We start from the raw sequence: 27,259 nt of genomic DNA, 5'->3' as shown, positions 1-27,259 counted from the left end.
AGCCAAATTAAAGCTGCAGCGTGCTCCCCAGCCGGGCCCAGAGCACCTCTGCTCTCACCCCGGTCTCACCTGCCCTGCAGCGGCCAGAGCCGAGGCGAGAAGCACCACTACAAATAACAGCTTTCCTTGAATCCAAATTCTTCCTCCACCCAGCAACAGCAAAAGGAGGAGAATATTAACTCCTGCTGGTTTGCCCTGAGGTGCCTTCAGAGCAGTTTTGTACAGAGATGATCAGAACAAGCAGTGATTAAAAACCACAGCCCCACATCCACGGCAAACCCTTGCCTCTCAAGCTACAGCAGCAATAACATCACCTTCCTCCCTTAACCCGCTCCGCTGGTGGGGATGGGGAGCTGCTGGCCCACGTCAGCTCCCTGCAGGGAGAACATGCAGAATACAAGGAGATTTGGGACACCATTCCCAAGGAAGTGTCCGCAGAGTTGTGGACCGAGTATCCATGGGCAAATTTGCATCGCTCCTGCTGAAAAGAGGCTCTGGAGCCCCAGGTGTACGAAAATATCAGTTTCATATCCCAAACCAGCAGAGAAGCCTGCAAAGCAGCAGAGAACATGGGTTTAGGGAGGAAATAATGCTGGGAGATGCCAGAGGACTTGATGGTCTTAAAGGTGTTTTCCAACCTAGTTGATTCTATGAAAGGGAAGGCTCTCACAGGGCTCAGCTCTTCCTCAGCATCCCCTATAACCCCCCTGTATCTCACCCTAGCACAGCCCAGCCGGGAGGAGTGCTGCAAACAGGATTTTCTCCTCCTGTTTTGCCTTTAAGAGGCTCATTGCAACACGCTGTAAAACCCCTCATCAGCAACGAGGGAAAAGGTTTTACAACAGTCCTTAAAGCAAGCCCAGGCAGCAAAGGAAACCTCCCCCAGCACGCACAGCTTTGGGCAGCGCATGCACTCGGAGGGACAGGAAGAGAAGCATCCCCACACCTCCAGCCCATGCAGCATTCTGCCCACATCCCAGCTCTGGTCCCTGCTCTCGCACACCCTGGGCCATGGTGTGGTAAGGAACAGCTTGTCAGCCTAGCAGCAACGGCGGCTGCGACAGGAGCAGAATCACATCGGGTACAAGGAGCAGCATCGCCTGCAAACCACTGCTCCAGCAAGACCCCGCGCTGGCTGCGAGCAGCCCCTACAGGCAGCGTCCCCAACCTCCCTCCAGTACCACTGGAGAATGGATTTCCTCCTCCGAGGCAGGAGGAGGCAAGGAGCACAGTGAGGACAACAGTGCTGCTGGTCTGGGAGAGCAAGGAAAGGAGGAAGCCAGCGCTGGATGGGATAAGATGTGAAGCAATGTAATGGAGTTTGTGTCTTCCAGCAGCTCCAGTTTCTGGGGTTGTGTTAAAAGGCAAGGCTGGTGCTGTATCATTAAATACGCTTCTAGCCCCTTTGATCATGCTCAGACAAAATAAAGCCAGGCAGACATGGTTGTTGATCCAGGACAACGCACGAAACCGCAGCAACAACAGTAAGAACAACCATAAAACTCTTATTACCTTTCTGACATTCAATCAATAATGAAGGCATTATTATCCAGGATCCACGAACTAGGCTGACAACACCACATCCCATTCCTAGTGGCCTTAGGAACCATGTCAATGGGGCCAAGGGAAGGAGGCAAAGCTAAAGCTCAGGGCCAAGCATGAAAAGGCTTGGAGCCTCCAATGCCAGAGCAAATGGATGCAAAGGCTGGTGTGCTTTCAAGGTGCCCCTGCTCCATCCCAGGGTGCTCACAGCAATTCCCATACTCAAACGTGACAAAAGAACCTCCCTCACACATGTGTTGTCCCATTCATACTGAGGACCCCAGCCTGGCAGGCACCTCAGCCCTGTGGGCACCCCGCATCCTGCATCCCCTATGCACCAGGATGCTCTTAATGGGAACACGTAACGGCTGCTTCTGATTTTACAGTTTGTTTATAGCATACATTTGCGGAGCTACACAGGGTGGGAAAATACATCCCATAAACAAACTGCTAAACAAAACAGGCTAAGTGTGTACCACTCCAAACAAAAATAGACTCGAGCTAACCTCCGCTTTTCAAGCATATGCCTCTGATGACAGCTTCGTTTAGTGCCCCTTATCCCACTTCCAGTCTTGATTTTAAGGCTCTGCCAGCATCGATGGCAGCTTCCAACACCTCCCACAGCTCCAGGTAAGCCAAGAGCAGATGAAAATAAACCCAGCTGGAACTGGACATCACCAAGAGTGACCGAGGCAAAGGGCTGCATCGCCCTGCTGAGCTCCCAGCATCAGCCCAGATGTTGCAAAGGGCTGTAGGACACGGACACAATGGGGACAGAAGGGGGCATTGGGTTACAACAGACTTGCCCCCATGCCCATCAGCTGAACTCTGCCACCCTGCTGATGCCCAGGAGCCACTTCCCAAGCGCGCCAACTTTACCATCCCTATTCCTGGGGCTGCACAGGGGGCACATTCCCCTGCAAATGCTTCTTCTGCCAAAGAGCTAAAGCTGTTGAAGCTGCGTGAAGGTAATTCCCTCCCACTGCCCCAGGAAGAATATTTCTTTGCTGGTTTTGCATAACAGCTACACGGTTTTCCTTTTCCTCCTGAGAAACTCAGGCTTAGAAGAAAACACCCGGCACAGCCCTAGTCCAGGATCAGGCTTCATAAAGTCCCTCCTGCAAGGGGAAGCAGAGGGGAGACACACATGCTACCGCAGAGATTAGACTGCAGCCTTTCCTGATAACATTCAGTCACCCTGGCAGGCTGCAGCACATCGAGTTTGTAAAGCTCCTTGGGAATCCTTCAAGATGAAAGGTACAGTATGATACGGATGTATTATATCCATGGGCTTTGTTACAGCACACATTTCCTCGCATGGTTTTATTGCTAGAACACAAAGTTCAGCCGAAGCCCAGGGGCTCTTCAGGTGACGAATGCAGCCCTGCAGCCCTCCTCCTGCTCCGCAGGGGATGAAAAATGCTGAAGCCCCAATGTGAATGTGGTAGATGGAGCAGGCAGCACCCTTCCAGCAACAGCAGGAAAGGACCTGCCTGCACAGATAAAGCTAATGTCATCACTGCTCACTGTGCTTTCACCATATCTCACTCCCAAAGACACCCATCAGGTCCCCAAAATGCCACTGCTATGATCAGCTCCTCTTCAGCATCCCTCCTCTCTCCTCTCCAGCCAGACCTATAGCACAGCCTCCAGTCCCAAAGGCCATCCACCTCCATAAGGGCCATGAGTTAAGCCTACCTTAAGTGGTACCCAGTGCCAGCATCCCCTGCGAGACCCCGAGCTGCCCACCCTGAGCACCTCCTCCAGACAGAAGATGATGGGAGGTGTTTGCCACATTGAGCGGGTGGCCCTGGGGCTGGAGAAGCCCAGACCACACCAGAGCCTGGACCAGCAACAGCCCCAGCCTGATGTGAATGGCACAGAAGAGAGGAAGGGGAAGGTGCATCCACCTTTTGGATCACCTTCCCTACATCTCGCTTCTCTTGGGCACCTCTCTCTGTCCAGATATCCTCAAGACATCAGAGACAGAGGAACAAGGATGCCAACAAGACTCAGAGAAACCTGAAAAGAATCCCCTGGACACATCATAGGGCAGGAAAAGTGTTTAAACACCACTAATTTAACAGATGAGAGATGCAAAGGACAGGAAAGAAGCGTGATGCGGGTAGAAGTAAAAAGGGACATCTCAGGATGTCCCAACAAGCCCCAAAGCTCTCCAGGGCCACCTCCAATGCTGAACCCACCACAGAGGGGACTGCTCAGAGGCAGCAAGCCAAGGTGAAGGGTTTTCATCTCCCTCCAACCACACAGAGCAGCCTGTGCAAGGCAGTGCTGAGTAACTGAGACTAAGGTGGGAACAACTGGCAGCATCTGGAGCCCCCTCACCTTGGGAAGCCCATCTGAGAGGGAAACTGCCCCAGAGAGCAGATCTCACTCAGTGCACGAGTGGTTGGTTAGGTCAGGGCCATCAACTTCTACCCCAGCTCTCATCAGTGCAGCAAAAGCAACAGCAAGACAGCACAGGTGAGCAGAGGTACAGGCTTTTCAGCCTCACACACAGACCTGGTGCCCCCTGGTAGAACAGCATCAGGTCCTGGGCTGCAGAGAACATGCTCTGCTCCAGCCCTGCTCCAGCACACAGATTGCCCTCCTGTGTTTGCCATCCTGCTGACACAGGAGCATCGAGAAGCTGATGCTACCGAGCAGTTGGCTAGAGGCAAAAGAAAATCATTTCCTATGCTGTTGCCAACTCCTATTTGCTGTCACTTGATCCCATATTTTAGGGATGTGCTGCACTCCCTGGAACGCCAAATGCTGGAAAACCAGAAAGAGCAGCAAGGGAAGCCTATGGGCTGTGAACAGCCTTGGGACAGACACAGCCACGACTGCGGCAGCCGCAGGCACACTGCAATGCCACCTCTGTTAGGTGAGAGCTTGGGGTGGCCAGGGAGCTCAGGGCATGTGGGGCTTCAGCACAGGAAAGGCCACCCCATTGCCCTATGGAGAGATAGAAGGGAGGGGAAAAGGAAAAAGAACCAAAGCCCCAAAGATAGGGGCAAAGCTGAGTTATGATGAGGATGCTCATGGCCAGCAGCAGGGCTGGGAGCAAACCTGGGGCTCCTGCACCTAGTTACACAGTCGCAGGGCTATGGGCTTCACACCCCCAGTTAATCCATAAGGCCTTTGCAGCCAGTGCCCCTGCATCAGTATATGTCATCAGACCTGGGAATGAAAGGTACCAAACAACCGGCCCATCCGCAAAGGCAGCTGGAGCCTGGCATCCCCTCTGCCACTCAAGGATGGACAAGTGCAGCCGTGCAATTTCTGCCTTGCAATTGCTATCTCAGTTCCATGCCCTGGAAGAGCAGATGATGGCATGTGCGAGGTGCTAGGCCCAGCGGGTCCCCTCTCCAGCACAGCAGCTCTCCTCTCCCTGCAGAGAGATGCACCACTAACCTTCACCAGCTCACCTTCCTGCCTGCGCGCTGCCCCTCGCTTCCCCTCTTCCCAGGATAACTCCCATGCATATGCCTGGGAGCAGCACCATCAGCTCAGTAATCTCTCTAAATACAGCAGTTACCAGGTGACTGGGAAAAAATCCCTTTTACTGCTGATGCTGCTAATGGAAAATTTCTCCCCTTTCGCTGCTGCTTTCAAAGCCAGTTGTGGTTTCATACAGACTTTGTCTTGCTCGGAGCCGGGAGAGGTGAAAGCGCAAAGGGAGAGTGCAAGAGTGGTGGGGAACAGATAATGAGAAACAGAGGGGAACTCTGGTACTTCTGTCTTCCTCTTTGCCCACAGTGGCTCCAAGTCTTATCTGCCCCATCTTCTCTTAGGCAGTCACAACCCAACCTCCTGCAAGGAATCCCTCCTTCCTCCCTGGACCACAGCGGGATAAGCAGGCTGGATGCATTCAAAAGCAGCGCTTCTTGCGTGGCGCCCAGGGAAGATGCCCAAAGGGATCAATGGGCCAAAATCATTTGCTCTGTGATTATTTTTCCCCAGGAGACAACCAGAAAGCCTCACCCAGTCAGTGCAATGCGGCAGCGAAGATCACTGCTCATCCCCTCCACATGCCATTCTGCATCTTCAATACCATTAAGTGTCTCCATACTGTCTGGACACTAGAAACCTTAACTGCATTAGCTGAGACCCGAGCAGCAGCACAAGCATTCAATTCTTTTAAGTGGCACCATTTCTTAAGCTGGTTGTGCACAAGAATCATTTCTGCTCAATGCTGTCACCCACCCCACACACAGTGACGGGGCAAGACTGTGGAGAAGCTTGGGATGACTGGCTGAGGCTCATCATTCCTTATTTCACATGGTTACAACTGGAGGAGGACACTCCTGACATGCAGATGATGAAAGGCTTCAATCAAGGCATTTCTATTTTCTTCCCTTCTCTTTCCACTCTCCAACCACGCTCTATAAGGCATTTTGGTGTGAAGGTAGGTGTTTCTCAAGCCACCTGCAACTGCTAACATATGTGTCGAGGCAGTGTAAAATCAATACCTCGTTGTTCCCACAAGTGGCATCAATCCATTCGCTTCCCGTTCCACACCTGAACTCTTGTTACCCCAGGAAAGCCCAAGGGCTCAGCCCCATTTCACAGCCAGCCAACCCCACACATCAGCAGGGCAGCACAAAGGCTTGTCCAGCACGCAGCCGGGTTCATGCTTTAAGGACTTGGAAAGGAAAAGGCAGCACGCTTTGGAGGCGATGTCCACGTGCGTGGTGGCACTCGGTCACCCACCTCCCCATGCAAACACAAGCTCCCCACTTCATCGTGGAGAAAAGCACGTTTTTTGTCCCAGCAGAAGTGCAAGGAGAGCCCCTGGCACAGCAACACCATGGAAAACCCACGGCCATCACATAGGAGGAAGGGGGGAGCAGGGGGATCCCCAGCTGCAGCCTCCTCCTGCTACTCCAGCCTGACAGTTCAGCTGCAGTAACGGGCTCCTCTCTCTATAGTTAATCTTCTGTTGCCACTAGCTGGTCAACACGGGTACTCATGGAAAGCAGCAGCTCCCCGCGTGCAGCCTGCCACTCACTTAGATTCCCAGCTTTAACTGGGATTTTCACCCCAGGAAATACAAAAGACAAAGCAAAATCCCTGCAAATCCATACCCCGCTGTGCTGGACAAGCCACGTTCAACCTTGTCTTTGGGGAGGGAAATGGTCACCTGAGGACTGACCCACTTTCATGGGCATTTTGTGCCTACAGCTCTCTCCTACAGAGCTCACCGCTCCTGCAACAACAGCAGGACCTACATCACCAGCACAACCCCATCCCAAGCTGGGCTCTCCTTCCTTCCCTTCCCAACTACAAGAACCCAACAGCCTGGAATACATAAGCCATCACATAGCTTCATAGAAGGAGGGGAGGAAACTGCTACCAGAAGGCTTTTCCCTCTTTCTACACCCTCCTCAGGCAGCGATGACCATGGGGGACCTGGCCCAGACCCCATGACCATGAGCAGGTGTGGATGGACATGAAGGGGAAGGGAAGCAGCCCCTGCTCTCAGGTCTACATTCCCCCCAGTCTCTATCCCAAGGAGCATCTCATCTTCATTGTACCACCTTGCTGAGGTTTTTGGTCTTTCTCTGCTTGCCTGGTGGGAGATGTGACACTTTACCCCTTGGAATACCTTGGAAACAACCAGAAAAAGAATAATAATAATAATAAATAATAATAATAACCCAACACCTGATCGGGTTTGATTGACCAAACCTCTGGCCAGATCAGCCCTTCAAATCTAGCAGGAGGCAGTTAACAGAAAAGGGAGATGTTGAAACCAATCTCTGCTCATTGGCTTCTCTCTGCAGAAACACCCCAGTTTTCAGATGTCATGCCCTGATGAGGGGAGTCTCAAACCATCTACACACCCTCTCCACTATCCACACGATGCTGCTCCACACCTCATGGACCACCTCCAACCAGAGGACGATGCTTCTGAATAGTGGCATTAAAAGCATCACTCGCACCCAGATGACCCTTCAGCCTCTCCACCCCACAGGGTGGCAGAACCCTGCTCGAGTGCTTTCAGACAATGCGGTAAACTCAATCCACAAGGAACTAAGGGCTTTCCCTCATTTAAATGCCCTAAAGAGGGGGAGAAGTTCAGGTTACGAGATGGCTTTGGGAAAAGTTAAGAAAGAAGGTAAAAGAAGTGACAATGAACTGCAGAGGAGCTGTGTGGCTTCCAGAGGTGGGGGTTAACCATCCTCAGGGGCCACGCTAGGACACCAGTAATGAAGATGCACAAGCCCCTTTACTGACAACCACCGAAACAAAGCACCTGGTAGCACTGCAGCTGCCTGTCACACAGCATCCATTAAAGCCATTTATGAGAAGCGTATAGTAAACTGTTCTTATGCAAGCTACTACCGGGTAAAAGCTGTGGTGAAAATTTGTCTGCCTCTTTCCCTCTCTCTCCTCTATATATATCTGCTCACACATAGACAGAGCTCATCTAAATTAGCTCGGAAGCTAACTGCTTCATTCCCTGAATTGCACTTAAGGCAGGCTACGCTGCTGGCGGAGCAGCTATTGTACAGAACACATGGCTGCTGACTAAATCAAGATACATACCTTAGAGAGACCTCATTGTACAAGAATAAAGTCAATGATAGGCTGCACCATTTGCCAGCGTAACACTAGAAGAATTAGAGCAGGGGAAAAAAAATACCTCAAAGCATCAGTTGTATCCAAGGTTAAGGAAAGGGCAGGATGCTTTATCAGGAAAGGGGATGCACATCAATTCATAACACACCAGTGGCAAAGTTACACTTGTCATTTCCTGCCACCACTGTGATGTGCTGGGTGATTTTATAGCAAGGGAACTGGGGGTAGGGGGAGAAACATCCTTCTTGCCTCCAACGCAAGGGAGAAAAAATAAACCCAGGCGTAGGAAATAGAGAAACACCCCAGTGAAGAAGGCACAGGGAGCAAACCCGCGCTGCCCCGAGCTGCGTAAGCAGCGGGTCCCTGCATCCGGGAAGGATGCAACAAGGAAGCAAAGTTTTCCACCTCTGTTAGGGGAGGATGAAACCGTTCCCTCCTGGGCTCCCCCCATCTGCTTGCTGTGTGCAGGGGGTGTGCAGGCAGAGAGGGCTCCCGGCAGAGCAGATGCTGCTGGTGGAGCATCTCCAGGCTCCCACCACCCCCTAGTGGGCTCCCGCACGCTTCCCACATGCATCCCGCATGCATCCCACACGCTTCCCGAGACCCACGGCTCACAAGGGTGAGCAAATGGATGCTGCTGCAAGTGTACCATGGGGCCAGGGGTTGGCTGCTTTGGGACGTCCTAGTGTTGCCTCCTCCTTTCACCCCACTCACGCAGTGGCTCCCGCAGACCAGGCAGGGATGCAACCGTGGAAGCTCCCTCACTGTGTGCTTACACTGAAGCGAATGGACTCGGATTGCCAGGGAACAGAGAAAGTTGCTTCCTCCCTAGAGGAATCCTTTAAGAAGGACACAGGGCATGTGCATCAGCAACCGACTCGGAGCATCCACCTCCCCAGCCTGCTTTAACCTGGTCTGTCCTTAACAAGAACCAGCAGCAGATATGGCGCTCAGGGACATGGTTCAGTGAAGGACTTGGCAGTGTTCGCTTTTACAGTTGGACTCGATGATCTTTTCCAACCTACACGATTTCATGACTCCAAGTTTCACACTGCTGCAGACACGGCTCTGGCACCTGCCAGCCTTTAGCTGTGTGATCCTTTGTGTTAAGAGAGGGATGAGATGCATGAGAACCCCCATCAGGGGATTTACTAAGCCAAGACTCGCTGAGCGGGCCCAGAACTATAGACCGCCTGCTTGAACACAGCTCATTGCTTAAACCACCTCATCACCACCCAGCAAGGCAAGGCTTTATTTTGTGTTTCCTGGCCTGGAAAGACTTCTGAGCCCTGCCGAATAGGGTGGCCTCGATTTATTCTCAACTTATTTCACTTCAGAGTCTATTCCATCAGCACCAGCTCTGCCTCCTTTATGCTTTTCTTTCTATGTTTCTCTCTAAAGTCTCTCCAGGATGCCATCCAGGGAGGCTTTAGGAGCTCCTCCTACCCCATCCTCACCCCCACCCCCAAGAGGCCAGAACAGGGTCTGTGCTAGCAGCAAGAACCTGCACTCGCAGACATTCAGGAGCTCTCAACACATTGCAATTAGCAGGACATCAGCTCTTCCTAAGCTCAGGCCCTGACGGACACTGAACATTCAGCAACACACATAAACACATAAAAGCATCAGAAATCAGGTAACAATGACGCCTATGGAAGATTTTGACAGAGAGAAGCCCCTGCTTAAAACAAACCCTGCCCCAAGTCACTCCAAAGACGTTCAGCCTCCCACATGTAAAGCGATTTTCACCTCCCAGAGCCCGTTACAAGGTGGCAGCAGCTCTCGGGCTCCCAACTGCTGCTGAACTTGGAAAGGATGCAGGGGTTAGAAGCCACTACAGCAAACTCCAGCCTTCCTCCTGCCCTCGAAAGCAGCAATCCTCCAAAGCACTCACCCAGAAAAGAGTTAACAGCGAGGCAGCCTCAGTTGCCACACCGGGAGATGGGAAGAAATGCAACAGATTTGAAATATCAGAGCATCCACAGCAATTCATGAGCTAGACCTTGGGGAAGGACAAGTGTTGTAGCTTCTCTGGAGGCAACGTGCTGATTAATTTCAGGACTGTGATGAAGCCATCCCACCATGGGCAAAGCTTCCATTTATCTTCCAATCTGCCTGATGCCTGTGGGCTCAGGGAAACAGGAGGGGACGTTTGGGGCCTTTTATCCATAAAAGGGCAGCAAAAAAGCCATAGTTTGGCACAAGACATGCTGCATATTCAAGAGTATGCACATAACCAGTATGCTAGGCAAGCAAAAGGGAATATTTTAGACCAAGACGTGGTCCTTTTCCTGGCAGTCACTCACTGAAGTAGGATTTGCTATAGAAGCTCATGTCTCTGATCTATCAAGACTGATTTCTCCCCTCCAACTCGAGCTGTTAACTAAGCTACACGCAGAGGGGTTTCTTTGCCTTCTGCGCGTCATTCACACCCTGTCCCTGAAGAAACCCTACTCTCATCTGAAAAATCAGCTCCTTGAACCATGAAACTTCTTGTTACTTTTAATGACTGGAAGGTAAATGTCATTCCTACTGCACCAAACCTCTGATGCTTCACTTTCTATGCCTTGAAATTGCCTCTTTGGTTTGCATGGGATTTTTACAGTTGACCAACCGTGTCTAAGGAAGCCACGCTGCAAAGCCAGAACCCAAGGAGCACCATCAACTTATGCATTATAGGTGCTTGATACAAGAAAGCTTCGCAGAAGGTAAAACAACACGACTGGGAGGCACAAAGAGTCATTTCCCTGCCCTGGCACATTGCACCCAGTGAAAAGCTGTTACATCTGCAAGGTATGGGAAGGGAGCAGGGGTACACCTCAACACACAGATGCACGCAGGGTGATGCCCTGGAAAGCACAACCCTGAGGTGTCCAACAGTATCTCAGACCCAAACTTAAGCAGGTACTCCAGTTATCCCTGCTTCAGACACCGCAAAGCAAGGAAGCTGGTGGATAAACAAGAGATCAACACAAAACCCTCGGTGACCTGGCAGAGTAAACACCACCCTGTCCATACAGCGTTCCGCACCGTTCCTTTGGAGGGTCCCCAGCCTCATTCAGGTTTGGAAAAGGCTAAAAGTGCCACGCAGCAGCTCGGGCACTCGGTCGAGACACCAGGATCCGGCGTCAAGACGAAAGTACGACACCAGGATTATTCCTAGTCCCATCCCCCTCGCCACAAAAGCTGAAATAGGAGGAAAGTCTGCAGGCGTTCGCTACAGACCCAGGCGCTGGAGTTGTGCGTGAAGCAAGAGCCAGCTCCGAGAACTGAGACGAAAGCGTTGATAAAATTAGGCTCTGGTTGATAAAAACCAGCCTCTCCCGTCCTCCCAAGCTCGGGGTACCTCCTGCAGGGCTACGCGTCCAAGTTGGAGCCCCAGAGGCAGCACCCATCACTTTACACCCTGAGCGAGATGCTTGGCTCCCAGGGCTCTCCAGAGGCAGCAGCCCTCAGGCCCTGCTAAGAAATCCCTCCCCAGCAGGAAATAAACCCTAAACCAACCCGGGTGCAGCAAGGGCAGGGTTACAGAGCTCCAAACCCCCAGCAGGCTGCCCGCGGTGAGGGGATGGGGAACAGAAACGCCGCTGTACAGCTCGGAGCCGGCTGCCCGCCCGGGGAAGCTCCGCTACGGGTGACAGTGCGGGATGGGGGGGGACCGTCGGGATACGGGATACGGGACGGTGCGGGACTTGGGTGCCTACCGAGGGTGAAGAAGGGCAGCTCGGTGTTGTCCAGGTCATCCTGCACGGCGACGCGGCCGGGCAGCTCGCTGCGGACGAAGAGCAGCAGGCGGGAATCGGCGGCGGCAGCAGCGGCGGCGGCGGCGGCAGCGGGCGGCGGGGCCCCGCTCCAGCTGATATCGTTCTCACGGAGCACCGGCAGCGTGGACACCGTGACCGTCTTCACACGGCAGGGACCGGGGGGCTCCCGCGACGACGACGCCGCCGCCGCCGCCACCGCTCCGGGCCCGCCGCGCAGCAGCACCGGCAGCAGCAGCAGCAGCACCGGCGGTGCGGCGGCGAGGCGGTGCGGGGCGGCCATGCCGGGCCGGAGCCAGGCGCTAGAGCCGCGGCGAGGGGAGGCGAGCGGAGCCGGGCGCACTGAGCCACCCCAGCCCGCCGCCGCCGCCGCCGCCCGGCTCCGCTCCGCCTCCCGCCCCGCCCCGCCGCCGCTCCCCGGCCGCGGACCCGGCGCCGATGAGCCCCGCGGTGCCCCCGTGCCTCTTCCCTCCTTCGCTGCTCAGCGAATCCAGCGTTTTCCCTGCCTATCCCAGCGCCAGGCACCCGCGGGCTGACCCTCGCAGGCAGCACTGAGAGGTGCCTCCTCTAAGCTTTAACTAGTTATTGCCCTTTCCCGGGGGAATAGGCACCTCCCGAGCGCAGGGCGCAAGGAGATGGCTTGCAGAGACAAGCCCGGAGCACACAAAGTGGTGATTTACGGCAAGGGTTATTTTGACCTGGCCTTTAAGAGACAGTGGTTAAATGGGAGCTGGAGGGGTAAATGAGGCTGAGGTCTGATCAAGTTCCTAAACCCATCCATCCATCCATCCATCCCCCAGTGCCACATGAGAGCTGAAGTTGGTGCTTAAAGACAAACCAGGCGAGCTCCAGCACCCTGATTTTAGCTCAGGCTCTGCCTTAAGCCACCACAGAGCCAAATGGCTCTTCCAAGCTGGAATGATGAGGATTCGTTTGGAGGCAAATCCAGTCCCTGCAGGCCACATGGAAGCGGTCAACCTAAGCCCCATATGAACATGCCCGCAGCTAGGCATGACTAACAGTGAGGAGGCAGCCTAAGGTAGTTATGAGTCAACGACTCAAAACAACAGTTTCCTATTGTCTGCTGAACTACCTGGTTTCATTTGTAGACGTACATGTAAAAGAAGATGTCAAAACCCAAACAATGCAACTGCTCAACGCTCAGGCTGGTGTTATTGCCACAAGCTAATTAGGAGTCATTCATCACACGCCTATTGAGGCAAAACAGCTTTCTGAGATACACAGGTCATCAAACGTTAAAACCACAGCAAGGGCAGAATGGCAAAGAAGGTGAAATGCAGCAACCAAACACCCTGAGCCGTGCTTCCAGAGTCAGTCCCAGCTCCAGCTCACAGCCTTGACAAGAGTTAACACCCTGGTGCAGGAGTGTTGGTGCCTGCTTCAGCTGGGATTATAAAGTGCCCACCAGCAAAGAGGCAACGAGTTATAAAACATCTAACATGGGACCCCAGCTCTGCCTAACTGGAAGGGAAGATGTTTCCAGGCATGCTGGAAATAGAGAATCAAACAAAAATGAAGTCATTAAGTGTCAGCTATTGGATGGGAAAACAGTAATAGCAAAACAAGTGGGAAAGGATGGATTTTAGACTTAGCAGCTGTCAGTACAGGCACTGATTTCCAGGCATTATCAGCACATGTGCTAATTTCCTTTCCCTAGTTTCAGAGCTTCATCTAGGCAAAAGATGAGGCACAAGTTCTTCCCTGTGAGGGTGCTGAGGCGCTGGCACAGGGTGCCCAGAGAAGCTGTGGCTGCCCCATCCCTGGCAGTGTTCAAGGCCAGGTTGGACACAGGGCCTTGGAGCAAGCTGCTCTAGTGGAAGGTGTCCCTGCCCGTGGCAGGGGTTGGAACTGGATGAGCTTTAAGGCCCCTTCAACCCAAACCAGTCTGAGATTCTATGAGAAAAGCAAGGCAGCTCTGCTGCGTAGATGTGCAGAATGACACACTAGAAGGCAGTGTGCCTGAAAAGTACATTTCTTATGGCTTTTTTTAGAACAGGAAATCCCAAAAAAGAAAAATACCTATTTCTGTGTAAAGCCCCATCCCAGTTACTCAGATCTCCCTGTAGCCACTTTTCTGCAGTGCTGTGCATGTGCCAGTACATGGAGACGTTTTTTGATGTCAAGTACTAGAGGATTTTGGCAAGGGGCTATTCTAGGATGGGAATGGGATCCAGATACCTACTGCTGTCACAGTGTGCTTTGGGGTGCGAGAGTTTCCTCATAGACTGGTTTGCCTTGGGAGAGACATTAAAACCTAAGAGCTCATCTCAATTTCCCCTCTGGCAGATTAAAGCCATTCCCCTTGTCCTGTCCCTACAGGCCCTTGTCCAAAGCCCCTCTCCAGGTTTTTGTCAACCCCCTTTAGGTTCTTCTCTCTTTTTTTCCATGGATCCACCTAAATTGGAGGGGAGGGCACATGCTTTAAGTATACCCAGAGTTTCTCTGATCTACCATATGTCATCAAGCAAGGAGAAATGCTTTTCGGGGTTTAGAGCTGGAAAGCAACCATCAGGAGACACACGTTCAAATGCCTGCTTTGCTGCTGACTGACTCTGGGCAAGTCCCCAGACATCAGAAAGCAGAGCTGGGAGGGACCTGGAGGGCTTGGCTTGTCTGTGCCCCTGCCCAAAGATCTGAGCAGCTCCACATGCACCATTCAATCCTGTTTTGCCTTGCTGTCTGTATTCATCAAGCACTGCTCACAGCTACCCTCAGAGAAGCACGCTGAGATTTCTCCAAGCCCTCCTGTATACTCATGGACACAACAATAAAGGGGAATGTTCTGCAACCCCCTCCCTTTAAATAGGTACATTTGGCTTCCATTTACCTTAGTTCATTCCTAGTGTAAATACAAACCTTTGTTCTCGTATTTTTGGAAGAAAAGGATTCAACTTGCTTTTTAGTTCCAAAGAATGGAGCTAAACAAAACCTCACGGCTGGAAAACCACCAATGATATTTCTAAAGGGAAATAAGTTTTAGTCCTGATTTAAAACTCAAGTAAGAGATTTTTATTACCACCACACCCCCCCCCCCCCCGAGCAGCATTCAACAGAGAAGTAAATGGCACAAACAAGGTAAAACACATCACACTGAGAAAGTCCCACTTGCTAGCAAAATATTCAAGGAAGACTTACAGAAGCTCACTTAAACTTGCTAATTTCGGGACATTTTAAGTCCATACAAACTGTGGATTTTTGAGCCAATTGCATCGTTCATAACCCAGATGTGTATTTGTAAATAAGGCCCATTTTTAACATCCTTTTCTTGTGCTTCACGGATCCAGGCTTTTCTCAGCTGACTGCCAAGCCACTGATTTCAATAGCACTGGGGCTGGGAAACCAGCAAAAACTGCTGCTCCCAGCAAGAGCTCTGGGACCAAAATGGAAATCATCTTACAAGCGCAAACGCATTGCACTGACAAGACCCATCTGGGTAGGGTGTGATGGGGAGATCTGACAGCTTGTCAGGAGACACCAGCTCTATTATCACCTCAGCTGCTCACTGGCTGTGCGGCTCAGGGGGCAAATCCCTTGGGCACTCCTGAGGTTTGTGCCCTCTTCCATGCAGAAAGTCAAAATCATTTGTTACCATAGTAAAGATACAGAAATTGGTTCTGTAAGTCCCAGATGTGGGGGTTTCAGTACAAAAAGCACATTCTCAGCCTGAGTTGGGAGCTTCGTCACAATGGAAGAGCAATAGCGTGGCTCTTATCAGGTAGAGCAGCCTCTAGAAGCAGAGCATATGCTGTATCATGCGAACTGTGACGACACTGAACTATGCCTGCTTTCTGTCTGCATCTGCCTACGTCCATTCCCTATATTCACCTCAGTGGATTCTTCCCAGCAAGAACTCTGGGCAGCTCTTCAGTTTATTTCTTATTCCCAAAGCAGAGTAGCTCAGCTCTAGGGTCATTTTCATCTGTACAACAATAGCCCAAGTCGGATTCAGGCCAACCCATGATTCTATGCCTCTGGAGAACTTTCGGCAGCCGTTTTGCTGGAAAAATGCTTAAAATATCTATACTATCTAAGTTTAAATAGGATAGAGGGGAGAAAAAAGTCATTCTCTTCTAAAGAGTCACAGATGAAGCATTCTTCGACTTTCAATCCTGCAAGCTGGGTTTCTGGACACCCAGAACTAATGCATCTTTTATCAGCTGGCACGGAGGAGGAGGAGGTTATTGCAAAGATATCAATAGCAGCTTTCTGAAGTGGTTTTCAATTGGGCCTATTACCAGAGAGATGTACATTCAGCAGCAATCATTAAAATGCACTATGTATTTACAATATAGAGAACAATTTATGCCTGTAATGCATATCACAAACCCTAGCAAGCAGAGGAGAAAGCCATACAGCCATGATGCAATCAGAGGTTTATATTTCACCCTGCAAAAGTCACATCAGCGTCAATAACTCCACTAAAGAAGTGAAAAAGGGGGTGTGAGGGGGTTATATGCTGAAGGAAACACCACAAATGCATTTTGTCTCCAAGCTGTGGTGTACAAAAGCTGGTCCACAGCCACACGGTACCTGACCATGGTCGATGACCACATTGCTTAAGCAGTGCTTCTGTCAGCTCTCACCAGCAAAGCAAGAGACAGGCTGGGTCAGCAATTCAGAGGCACGTCCTGGGAGAGAAAGCGAGGGGCTGCACAAAGCACCCTTTGCAATTCAGTAGGTGACATTCTTGCTTCTAGGTTAATAGCGAGCCAACAGACCCCTCGCTGTGCTCAGAGCCGCAGGAGATGTCGTCGTCCTGACACGGCATCAGACTAGGAGCTTCCTGACCACTTCCACATCAGCACCCTGAGGGGAAACTCTGCTAGCTTTGACTTTCCTGCCTGTGCAGCCAGGAGCAGCTGAATTCCCTCCTCCCTTCTCAAACACAAATAGTTAGTTCTTACCTTTTCACCTGGGTGCTGGAAAACAGCCCCTGGGCTCAGCTGGGAAGGGCCTGAGTGGTAACAGGGAGCTGCATAATTTGTGCAGGTAGGAAAGGCTGTTGGGCATTTTGGGTGGAAGTACAAACTGAACGGTTCCATTATGAATAACAGCCCTGACTTACCCAGGTGGGAAGGTGCCCATCACCGTGGCATCAGGGCATCTTCTAGTTTTCTACCTCTGGATGGTATCCTGAACTACCTTTTGCTATCTGAGGTCAGGTTGGACTCGGAGCATCCTGCTTGAGCAGAAGGTGTCCCTGCCCATGGCAGGGGGTTGGAACTGGATGAGCCTTCAGGACCCTTCCAACCCAATCCATTATAGGGTTCTATAACTCACCGTGGAGCACACCAGGGGTTTAACCTGATCTTACTTGTGCATGGTATCAGCAATGTGCTAGGCACGTTCATGTCCAAAGCCATGCTGAAAAGGAACCTTGCGCATCCTAAGGCAAGCCCTTGCTTGGGCAGCTGGAGCCAGGCGCTTGCCTTGCTATCTAGGGACAACTGGCAAGCAGCCTGTTGCCTGATCCGAAGTGCGGGAAATGTGGCTGTCCCTTCCCCTCCTTCAGCTCCATGCAGCCACTCCATCACTGCCTGCCCTTCAACACTCTTTCATGAGCAATAACAGCCTCCAGCGTGGCTCCTCTTCTTCCCAAGATGAAAGAAACTTTAAATGCATGTAACTCTTGCACTCTACTTAATTAATCAGTTTTTGCATTACAAGTGAAACTTCTTTGATGCATGAAATATTAAGGAGAAGGGAAAGGAGGGGAAGGAAAGGGGAGAGTGGAGGGGGGGAGGTATTGGCTTTCACTGCCTAGGAGATGGATGGGCTAAGGGACCCAGGGGCTAAACTGCAGACAGTGCATTTGCAGCAGGACAGCCTGCCCAGACAGACAGATACCAGCCAAGGAGCCTCCCTGCACTTCTCGCCTCTCAAGCAGATGGTTTGTACTCCACGTTCAAGCCCCACATGCTCAGCGAGGTTTGCTCACAAAGGGGACGGGGCCTGATTAAACTTTCATGACAAATAATCTCTGGTTGATTCATTGTTTTTTATCTCGTGATGGCTGCAAGAAAGCGAAGCAAAAATGAGTCTTTGGTGAAAAGGAACAGCTCCGTTCTGGAAAAGCCAGACGGGCTTTTAGGCAGATGAGGCTCTCCCAAAGGATGTGTGAGTAGTTACCCGTGTTACGGGCTTGCAAGTGCCATTTCCACACTGAACTATGAAGGAGAGAAAGCAGAAATCCACACACGCACGCACATCAGCATGGGTATTACAGCAGCCCTCAGTAGTGCACAGCAAGAACTCAGTGCCATGGTACCACATGAGTACAACATCAGAGAAGCACTCTGCTTTAAAACCCAAACCACCACACTTGATCTAAAGTCATCTGTCAGCTCTGCCCAAGAGCCCAAAGCAGAACCCAGAGCCTCTTTGCTTCCCACCCTGCTCCTCTCCTCAGCTGACTCATTCAAGAGCTGGGCTGGCTTCTGAAAGAGCATCTCTTGGACCAGACCTGCTCCTACAGAACCACCAGCCCCTCCAGAGCATCCCAATGGGCTCGGCTGCAGCATAGCCCAAGCCAAGCAGCCAGGTAACAGGTTCTTCCTAAACAAATGGTGCTGGTGTAGCCTGCATCAGCTGTATGAAGGGTAATAAATGAGTAAACGGGTTAATTATATCCACCACAGAATTTAATTAGGACCATCTCTGTTCACCCTGCTCCAGCCAGAATCTCAATTATAAATCTTGATTCTCAAGGTTTTACAGCTTGGACATAAAAATTTGCTCTGGGCTTAAACATGACACATGCAAGGGCTCCTGCTCAGGGACTGCTCCAGTTTTTGTAACCGATCTGTCTTAGAAAGATCAGGTTGGGGGACCAGATGGCTCAAGGGGAAGGTAATGAAGATGCAAGGCTTCTCTGAAAGAGGTGGCCGGCTCCAATTGTGGGCAGCTTAACAGAGCCGAGCCATTATTAGAGGCTGCTGGGTGAAACTATGCTCTGCTCTCACCAGTACCTGACAGGCAGAAGCCCTCATTGGGGCTCCAGCTAATTGGCATCCTCATTTCCCATCAGCAGAGATTAAGGACTAGGGAGAGGGGTCCCCAGAGCCCCCCCCCCAGGGCAGGGCCAGGCAGGGGAGGCTCCCACACCTGCATCCTGCACTGGGAATGTGCTCCAGGGCTCTCAGGTGCATGCTGGCTGCTTCCCCCCCCCCACCAGCAGCATCACTCAGCTCTCCTCCTCCTTCTCCAAGCCCTGTTCCCAAGGGGAGGAGGTGAGCTGGCTGACCTGGAGTAGCTGGAAAAACACAAGGCAAATTAGGAAGTATGTCCCTCCTGAAATTGCTATGCTTTTTGAAGGTAATTTGGGACCTGCCTCCTGCTTTCTGGAGTTGACAGTGTTGAAAACCAGTACTTCTGTCTCCTTAAACACACTCTGAAATATTCTGATCAGTTTAAAATGTCAATAGTATTACAGGGAAAAAAAAAAAACCCACACAGAAAACATGTTTACCAGCAGCAGAAGCATCCACGGTCTCAGGTCACATCCCCGTTCAGTCTGAGGTATGTTTGGTTTTATTCTCTCATTCACTTAATTAATCGATTTGCTTTTTCCTGTCCTTATGCCAAACCCCCAGTGAAAGCAGCGACTGCCAAATGGGACCAGGTCTCAACCCCACTCCGCATCCTGCTAGTGGAAACTGTCACCAGACAGTCCCCCCGCATAAGAACAGGTCTATAGCCTCAGCATAGAGATATATATATACACACATATATTTAGGAGCACTGCAGATGCCTGTTCATTTTGTACAAGCTTTGGCCACCCTGGCGTATCTGTTTTGCAGAGATTTTTTTCCAGTTGCCCTCCCAACAGCATTCTTCTGCACACTCTACGTGTCCTAAATACATACTCACTTGGTAAATGGGAACAAATCTATTGGGTAAGTCAGACTCTGGTACTGCTGAATACATATTTAACCAGCAGATCACAACAGTTTATTGTCTGCTTGGTGCACCATAGAATTTAACCCTTAAGACGGCATTGACATGCATCAGGCAACAGCCAAGTTACTGCTCAGAAGGCAATGATAGGTCACATGGATTACCAGTAATAAAGAAAGAGATATATGGGATGGATTAATCAAATCATAAATTTCTGAAATCTCTATGGCAGTCCATAAATCAAAATTGGCTTTATGTTTCTGGCCCTTGTTCAATGTGTAATGTGAAGTAGAAATGACCTACACACAGGTTTTTCGGTGGCCAGTTGGAAAGCCTTAGTTAAATAATCAAAGCAAGCAAATACCTTTCTAGAAAGATCCTGTTCATGCATTTAAGCACTTGTATGCACATATATGAACATGTATGCCCTTTTTGGAAGGTAAAAGGTATGTTCCATACCAAGGGTTAAACCAGGTCTAGAACAGACACAACCAGATCAGTCTATAGATGGCACAGCTTGGATCAGCTTTAACTTCATGAGGAAGAGACGGATCTTTCCTAAGCACAGACAACTTTCCTAATGTCATGGTTTAAGCCCAGCCATAAATCAGAACTATGTAGCCACTCTCTCACTTCCTCCCCCCTGCTCCCAAAGGGATGGGGAGGAGAATCAAAAGAATGCAACTCCCACAGGTTGAGATAAGAACAGTCCAGTAAGGTATAACACAAAACCACTGCTGCTGCCACCAATAATAATAATGATAAGGGAAATAACAAGGGAAGAGAATACAACCGCTCACCACCTGCCGACCGATACCCAGCTCGACCAAGCAGCGATCTATGCCTTCTGGATAACTTACCCCAGTTTATATACTGGGCATGAGGTGCTATGGTATGGAATACCTCTTTGGCTAGTTTGGGTCAGGTGTCCTGTCTCTGCTTCCTCCCGGCTTCCCCTCCTCCCTGGCAGAGCATGAGACTCACAAAGTCCTTGGTCAGAGTAAACATTACTGAGCAGCAACTAAAGACATCGGTGTTATCAGTGCTGTTCCCAGGCTGAAAGTCAAAAACACAGCACTGCACCAGCTACTAAGGAGAAAAAATGACTACTCCTGCTGAACCCAGGACTCCTAACCAGGCCTATCAGCCATCCTTGTTTCCTTAGGTGTTTGCCCCATGTGTGTGCAAAGCCACAGGAAACTCTAGAACAGAACATCCTTGTTCTAAGCCCCATCACTGCAGAGGTTCAGCTGGGTCTTGAAGAGGTCACACTTCATCCAGGCTCAGTCAAAAGAAACACACAATTAAGAGGAGCAGAAAGCATTTTGTGCCCTATCCTTATTTCCATTGACAACTATCACTTGGAATCATCCCTTTACACCTGAACCATCACCCAGCACAGACTGACCACAGCTTGTAGCCCACTTAGAGGCACAAATCCCCATCCCCTGCACCTATTAACCTGCTGGTTTCACATGTAGGGAGGAAGCTTCTGATAAGACTTCCTCCATCCCTAACCATCACAGGAGCCCTGCCTAACACCAGCTCTTGCCTCAGGGCCTTTGCTTCCCCAGTCAAAACTGGATTCACCAGCTTGCTATCAGACCTTTGAACACCCCAGATGTTTTGGTGTGAGGTCTGAACAACACAAGAGTGACAATGTGCTCAAAGTGAGCTGCTCCACAGCCCAAACATCACTGTATTTACCAGAGGGAGCAGCAGGCTTTAGGAGTTGGATTTCTTTTTGAGCATCCACACAAGAGACATGAAACAAGGAGGTTCAACACCAGGAATAAGCACCTATAAATAAACCTGACTATTTAAACCCATCAAAGCCAGGACACTTGTTATGAAATCTCCCACTCTCCTCCAACATCAGCACAGCAGTGCTGCTGATCTTGTTTACAGCCACACAGGACCACAGAGCATCCTCCCTTACACTGAACCACACTGTGTTAGACTCCAATTAGCAAAGTCCTTCCTTGACTAAGAAAATGCAGATGTGGATTATTCTTTTTCCCCCTCCTTCTCCTTTCCTTAAGGAAAGTGAAGGCACTCACTGAAAAAAAAGCTCATCTGCTTAAAAAACTCTTAATCTTAAGTGGGAAAAGGATAAAAGACCTGAGATGCTCTTTATCTAAAGGCAGGCAAGAGGGGCTGGAGCAGGGAATGTGAAGGCTGCATGTCTGGCAGCGGATGCCCTCTGTTGGCACCTCTTAGGAATATGATACACAATATAATACATGAGCTGGTAGCTCAAATCTGTGCATTTCACTCACTGACTGTCCTGCACTGCGTAAAGAACAGCCCTTAGTGCTGGTTATCATCTATGAGCACACAGTAAACAACAGCTCCTGTAAGCAGCTCACTTAACCCACTTGCACAGGCACAAGCAATGTACCCGCATGCCAAAGAGGATGTTTGCACACCCTGTGCAGTGCAATGCAAACGGCACGGAGCAGGGAGACGCAGTATTCCTACCTTGCTCCTGCTCTGGTTGAGAGCTGTAGGTGGATGCTGATGGCTGTTACCAGGGTACATGTGGTCCTCGGTGGGTGCGGGGGCTCTGTGGTGCTGGAGCAGCAGCTCTCTGCAGGGATCAGCACTGGCAGCAGCTCCAGGAAGAGCATCTGAGTCGCAGGCAAGCAAAGGGAGCACAAGGAGAGAGGAAAGCAGTGATGAACAAGCCGAGTCTTGCAGCAAGCAAACACTGAGTTTGCAGACAATGTGTTTCTCCTCTAGCCCCCTTTCAAGCACACACATATAAAAACCCCAAGCATACAGCATTCGCCTTCCGCAGCTCTTGCTGCTGCCACACAGGCCAATAGGTTGAGAAGCTGCTCTCCTGTGACGGAGCTTTCTCCTGCCCCGTGCACCCCAGAAAGCAAGGTGAGATGGTGCCTTCTAGTAGACCTCATGGCCTAAGGAGGACGAGCACAGCAAAAGGGTCATGATCAGATAGACGGTTCACAGGGAGGGCTCACAGCACTAGAATAAACCCCCTTAATGCATCTGGAGGGCACCATGAAGGGCACATCCCTCCATAGAGAAAGGCTGAACATGAGAAGGTGGCTTGGAGGGCTCAGTTCCAGTGTGCAGCATTGATTTACAAGGAAGAGCCTACCTGGAGCTCCCTGCCCTGACTCAGCCCCACCTCATGGCTGCAGTGCTGCTGACTTTGCCTTGTTTCTGCCTCTCTGCTCAACCCAGCCCTTTAAGGTGCTCTGGTCAACAACCAGCAATGCAAATGGCACTTCTGAACCTAACATCAAGGTGCCACAAAGGCTGCTGCTCCCTCAGGGCCCAAAGCTGAGGAGCTGCTGTAACCCCCATCCCATCCCATCCCATCCTACCTTAGCAAGGCAGTGGGGCCAACTGCTGACAGCTCACAGCATCAGGGAGGTTTGTAGAGATGAAATGAGTCCAACATCACCTATCCAAGAAGCCAGTTGGTGGGCAAGACACAAGAGAAACAGCATGGCTGTGAGAGACCTAGAAACAGCCCTATGCACAGCCCAAAAGAAGATGAAGAACTGAGTCTGGGCTCATATGCAGCCTGTGGTGGCTGGGGCAGGTGGGGCTGGTTAGAGCTCATTAGAGCCCATTGGTGCTCCCAGCCTGACACCAGGTTGAAGGCACACACATGCATCTCGTTGCCAAATGATGTCCATGATTCAGTCTCTAGTGAAGAAGGAGCTCAATTATCCCCAAGAATCCACCATTCCCATATCAAGGCATGGCCAGGCTTTGAAATTACCAGCTGTGGCTTTGCCTAGTGCAGGGGCAGTGGGTAGCAGTGTCCTCTGAATGCAGGGGTCCCCCCAACACAAGTGGTGCTATGCTTGACATTCACCCCAATGCCAGGGGAAGGGTTCTCAAGCTGTAGGTGCTGAATATCCCCTTCTTTCCAGAAGGAAGAGACCCTTCAGGCTGGGAGTAGCGATGATGTCTTCATCTCTACTCCATCACTACTGGGCTTTGCCTCAGAAGCTGCTAAAAGCAAGATGCACAAGGAGGGCCCCATCTATAAAATCACCTTTCATGGCAGTTCAAAGTTGTGATGCCACTATTTGCCCCATCCTCAAAAGTCACCCCGATAAAGAACACACACAACAAGTTTTGGGAATGACCGTTTCTTTGGCTATTTTGTTGCCAAAGAAAGCAAAAGCAAACCCTGAACCGAAGGAGGTCACAGACAATAAATGATGATTATTCCACTTACAGTACTCTCTGTACTCTCTGAGGAGACTTTGTAACAGACACTATATATGGCAAGAGTGGATTTACCCTTGGAGGGGATCTAAATAACTTTTTCCTAAAATGAGTTGTAATCTTGTTTTAATGGTAAATAAAAAACAAGGCACAGACGTGCTTTGTCTGCATGTAGAGGGCGGACTCCTGTAAATCCTATTTTGGTATATCAGGGATAATCTAAATTGCTAGTATTAAGAAACGTGAATAATCTCAAGTAAACCCTGTGAATCCAGTGCAAATATTTAAGTCACTTATTCAAAAGCAACCATAGCAAGATCCACCTTAAGAAAAGCACAGCAAAGAACAGGAAAACTCTTCCATCTGAATAAAATCACACTTTCCTGCCCCGTGACACAAATTTAGCCAGTCTCTCACTTGCAAGGAAACATTTCTAACCCATTTGGTGTTTACTGCAGAAGCTCTCAATATTGTGAATTAGAAAAGCATTCTGATGCCTGCTTAGACGAGATGAAAAGGGGAAATTGAATGTCGCAGGGGTATTTTATGGCTTCATCTCATCTGGGAGGATATGGCTGTGCAGAGACCATGCTGCGGTTGCCCCTGCTTGGGCTTTGCTTTGCTAAGTTGTCCCATTTGAACACTGAGGACCTGGAGCAAAGGGTGAGCAAACACGTTCCTTTTAGCTCAGTTCAGAGTTTTCAGCTCCCACCTCACCCCGTTGCTTTGTGGAAAGGGGAACACAACGTTCGATATAAAATGAACTGCTGTCAGCCCTTCACTGGTGGTGGGGGAAGGACCTGGTAATGTCTTCAGCTCATGAATATGTAATCTGCTCAATGCCTTGTGCAATACACTTCTAATTGCCTTTGTTCTTGCACTGGGAAATTCTTGGAGCATCTCAAGAGTTCTTCTTTTGTTCAGGCAATTCTCTGAGTCATTCTCGTAGTTTCATCAGGGTTTAACAGTAACCGAAACCCTGCTCCTAATAAGTCGAAACAACCTTTACTTTTATTTATCTCAAAGTCTTGCAGCTCTCAAAATAGGCTTCTTAATTCAATTAATTCTTCAAGAGTGCCTTTAAACTTGAGCAGTCATTACAGAAGTTATTGTCTTCTTCTTCCTTAACTATGTTTAGTGAGGTGCCTCTTGACAGATAACTAATTCCCCAATTAATACAAATACTCTATGCTTCATCTACTGCCAGAGTGGTACCCGACTGCAGCATCGTCTGACCTTGCCGCGTTGCACATAAAGCATCTCACCACTCGTGTAGCGAATGCAGAGGGTGGTTACCTTGTGAATGTCTCTATGCAGACACACAGTCCTTGCGACTGCACATCTCCAGAGAAGCTTGTCATTTCAAACATTTAAGGAATCAGCCAAGCTTTACAGCGACAAGAGGAAACATGAGTTGAACAGGAGTAACGAACGTCTTCCAGAGACTGTTTTCCAGCCCTCCGTTTGGCTTTGTTTGAAGTCTTCAACGTGTTTAGAGGCAGAATTGCTCTCAGTAAGAATAACAGATCACTACCTTGGGCTGATTTAAAGTAGACCTTTTTTCCTACATTGAAAAGGAATTATAATAGAGAAGCCTGATTTGTATCATATGCCTTATGGATCTGATAACACATTCCTGCATTCCTTTTTTCCCCTGCATTTTATGAAAGGTTTAATTCTTTGCAGTAAAATTCATGTCTGTGCTAAAACACTGCCCTATACACTTTTTTCTCCCCGTCTCTCTGCTGAGACACTCTTGTTAGCTGTTGTGCGCTGACCAAATGGTTCCTGGCTTTCCAATCTGTCACTGGCACTACATTTACAGCTTGCAATTAAGGGCTTTGATTAAATATTTTCCAGAAAGCTGCATGTTCCAATAGCAAATCCTTATATATTTCCCCCAAAAAAGATAAGAGTATTGAAAAGTAAACCAAGATTGAAGTTATAAAACTGGCCTTCAGAGTCTGGATAAATATACAGAGTGGTTTATAGCCACGGATGTTATCTCTTTTGATACTAAGGCTTGCCCTTGGGTGACAGAAAGCAGAATCTTTCCTGGATTTCTTTAAAATGAGACTGAAAGTGTTCCTTGGTAAAGCACATATAGAACACGGGCTGATATTCACTGCAGGCATGCTGGATATTTTTAAAATGGCATGGTTCTGATGACTTAGCATATGCTAGGGTAGCTACACACACTGTACATTAGCTATGCTATAAGCCAGCTCTTCATCAGTATGGATATTATCCCCCTAATTAATGCAGAAGCCCCGTGTTCTTCTCTGTTCCTCTAAGTCTTGCCAGAGGTTTCTTCTGGTCTCCACCATAGTCCTGAGGTCAAGGGGTGCCACAGGCTCGCTAGCCTGGTGGCATGAGAGGTGAAGGCCCCCTCAAGCCATAAATCCTTTCCACTCTTCATTTCATGCTGTTGTAGAGCTGATTACAAACACCCATGGTGGGTTCTGTGGTGGAGCGCCAGCAGCCGGGATCAAGACTTAAGCACGGCGCAATCTGGAGGGGGCCAATTGCCACCAGGAGTCCTGAGAAGCTCAGCCCATGGCAGGGGGTTGGAACCAGGTGATCCTAAGGTCCTTCCCAACCCAAACCATTCTGTGATTCCATGATTAACAGAGGCTGACATCTCCAGCACAGCCACGGATAGGAGGGAAGGAGAGCAACGCGTTGCCCTGTAGCCTCCTTCTCTGCTCTAGCTTGAGTAGAGCAGATGTCAGCCAAGCCGGGCTCCCTCCCTGTGCCTTCACCGAGGCACCAGGGCTTGGCAGGCATCCGAGGACACAGACAATAGGAGGCTGAGTGTCTGCACACCATTTCACACTCACTTGACATGAATAATTTCCTGCTGCTTGGCTCTTGGAAGCAGCACGGGGCTGCCTGGCACCGGTCCTGCCAGCGGGCCAAGGAGCAGGGGGAGACTGAGCCCTCTCTCTGCTCCTTTCCTGGGCATCAGCTCTCAGGAGCTCCTATTTCTTCATTAGACAGTGATGCTGCAAAGGAAATGCTGCCCAGACACTCATCAGAGAGGATCCAGGATGGATCAGGCCTATGCTGACTGCTTGCAGCTGAATGCTTTTCCGTTTGGACTTTGAGGGTCCGTTTGGGATGGCCCTACAAGACTTTTCCCTGCTGTCTGCTGCTCTCTGGTGGAAATGCTGCTTTTGGCCTTGCTGCCAGACTGCTGAATGCCTTCTTTGATGACTCTTCACTTCCTGAAAACCAGG

General features: G+C 50.2%; 1 protein-coding gene across 1 annotated transcript in view; it reads right to left on the bottom strand.

The window, feature by feature from the left end:
• The window catches only part of ASTN2 (astrotactin 2), a gene marked incomplete at its 5' end in the record, with an annotated part of 331,301 nt that extends 319,127 nt beyond the window's left edge, over window positions 1-12,174 (bottom strand). The window contains one exon of the mRNA XM_080630379.1: window positions 11,835-12,174. Coding sequence (XP_080486505.1) covers window positions 11,835-12,174 — 340 coding nt within the window. The remainder of the gene's footprint in view (window positions 1-11,834) is intronic.
• Window positions 12,175-27,259: the final 15,085 nt, after the last annotated feature.

This window comes from Psittacula echo, assembly GCF_963264785.1.
Source record: "Psittacula echo genome assembly, chromosome: 16".
Classification (NCBI taxonomy): Eukaryota; Metazoa; Chordata; class Aves; order Psittaciformes; family Psittacidae; genus Psittacula; species Psittacula echo.
Note: the sequence above shows the minus strand (reverse complement) of the source record. Positions and strands in the feature narration are given on the sequence as shown.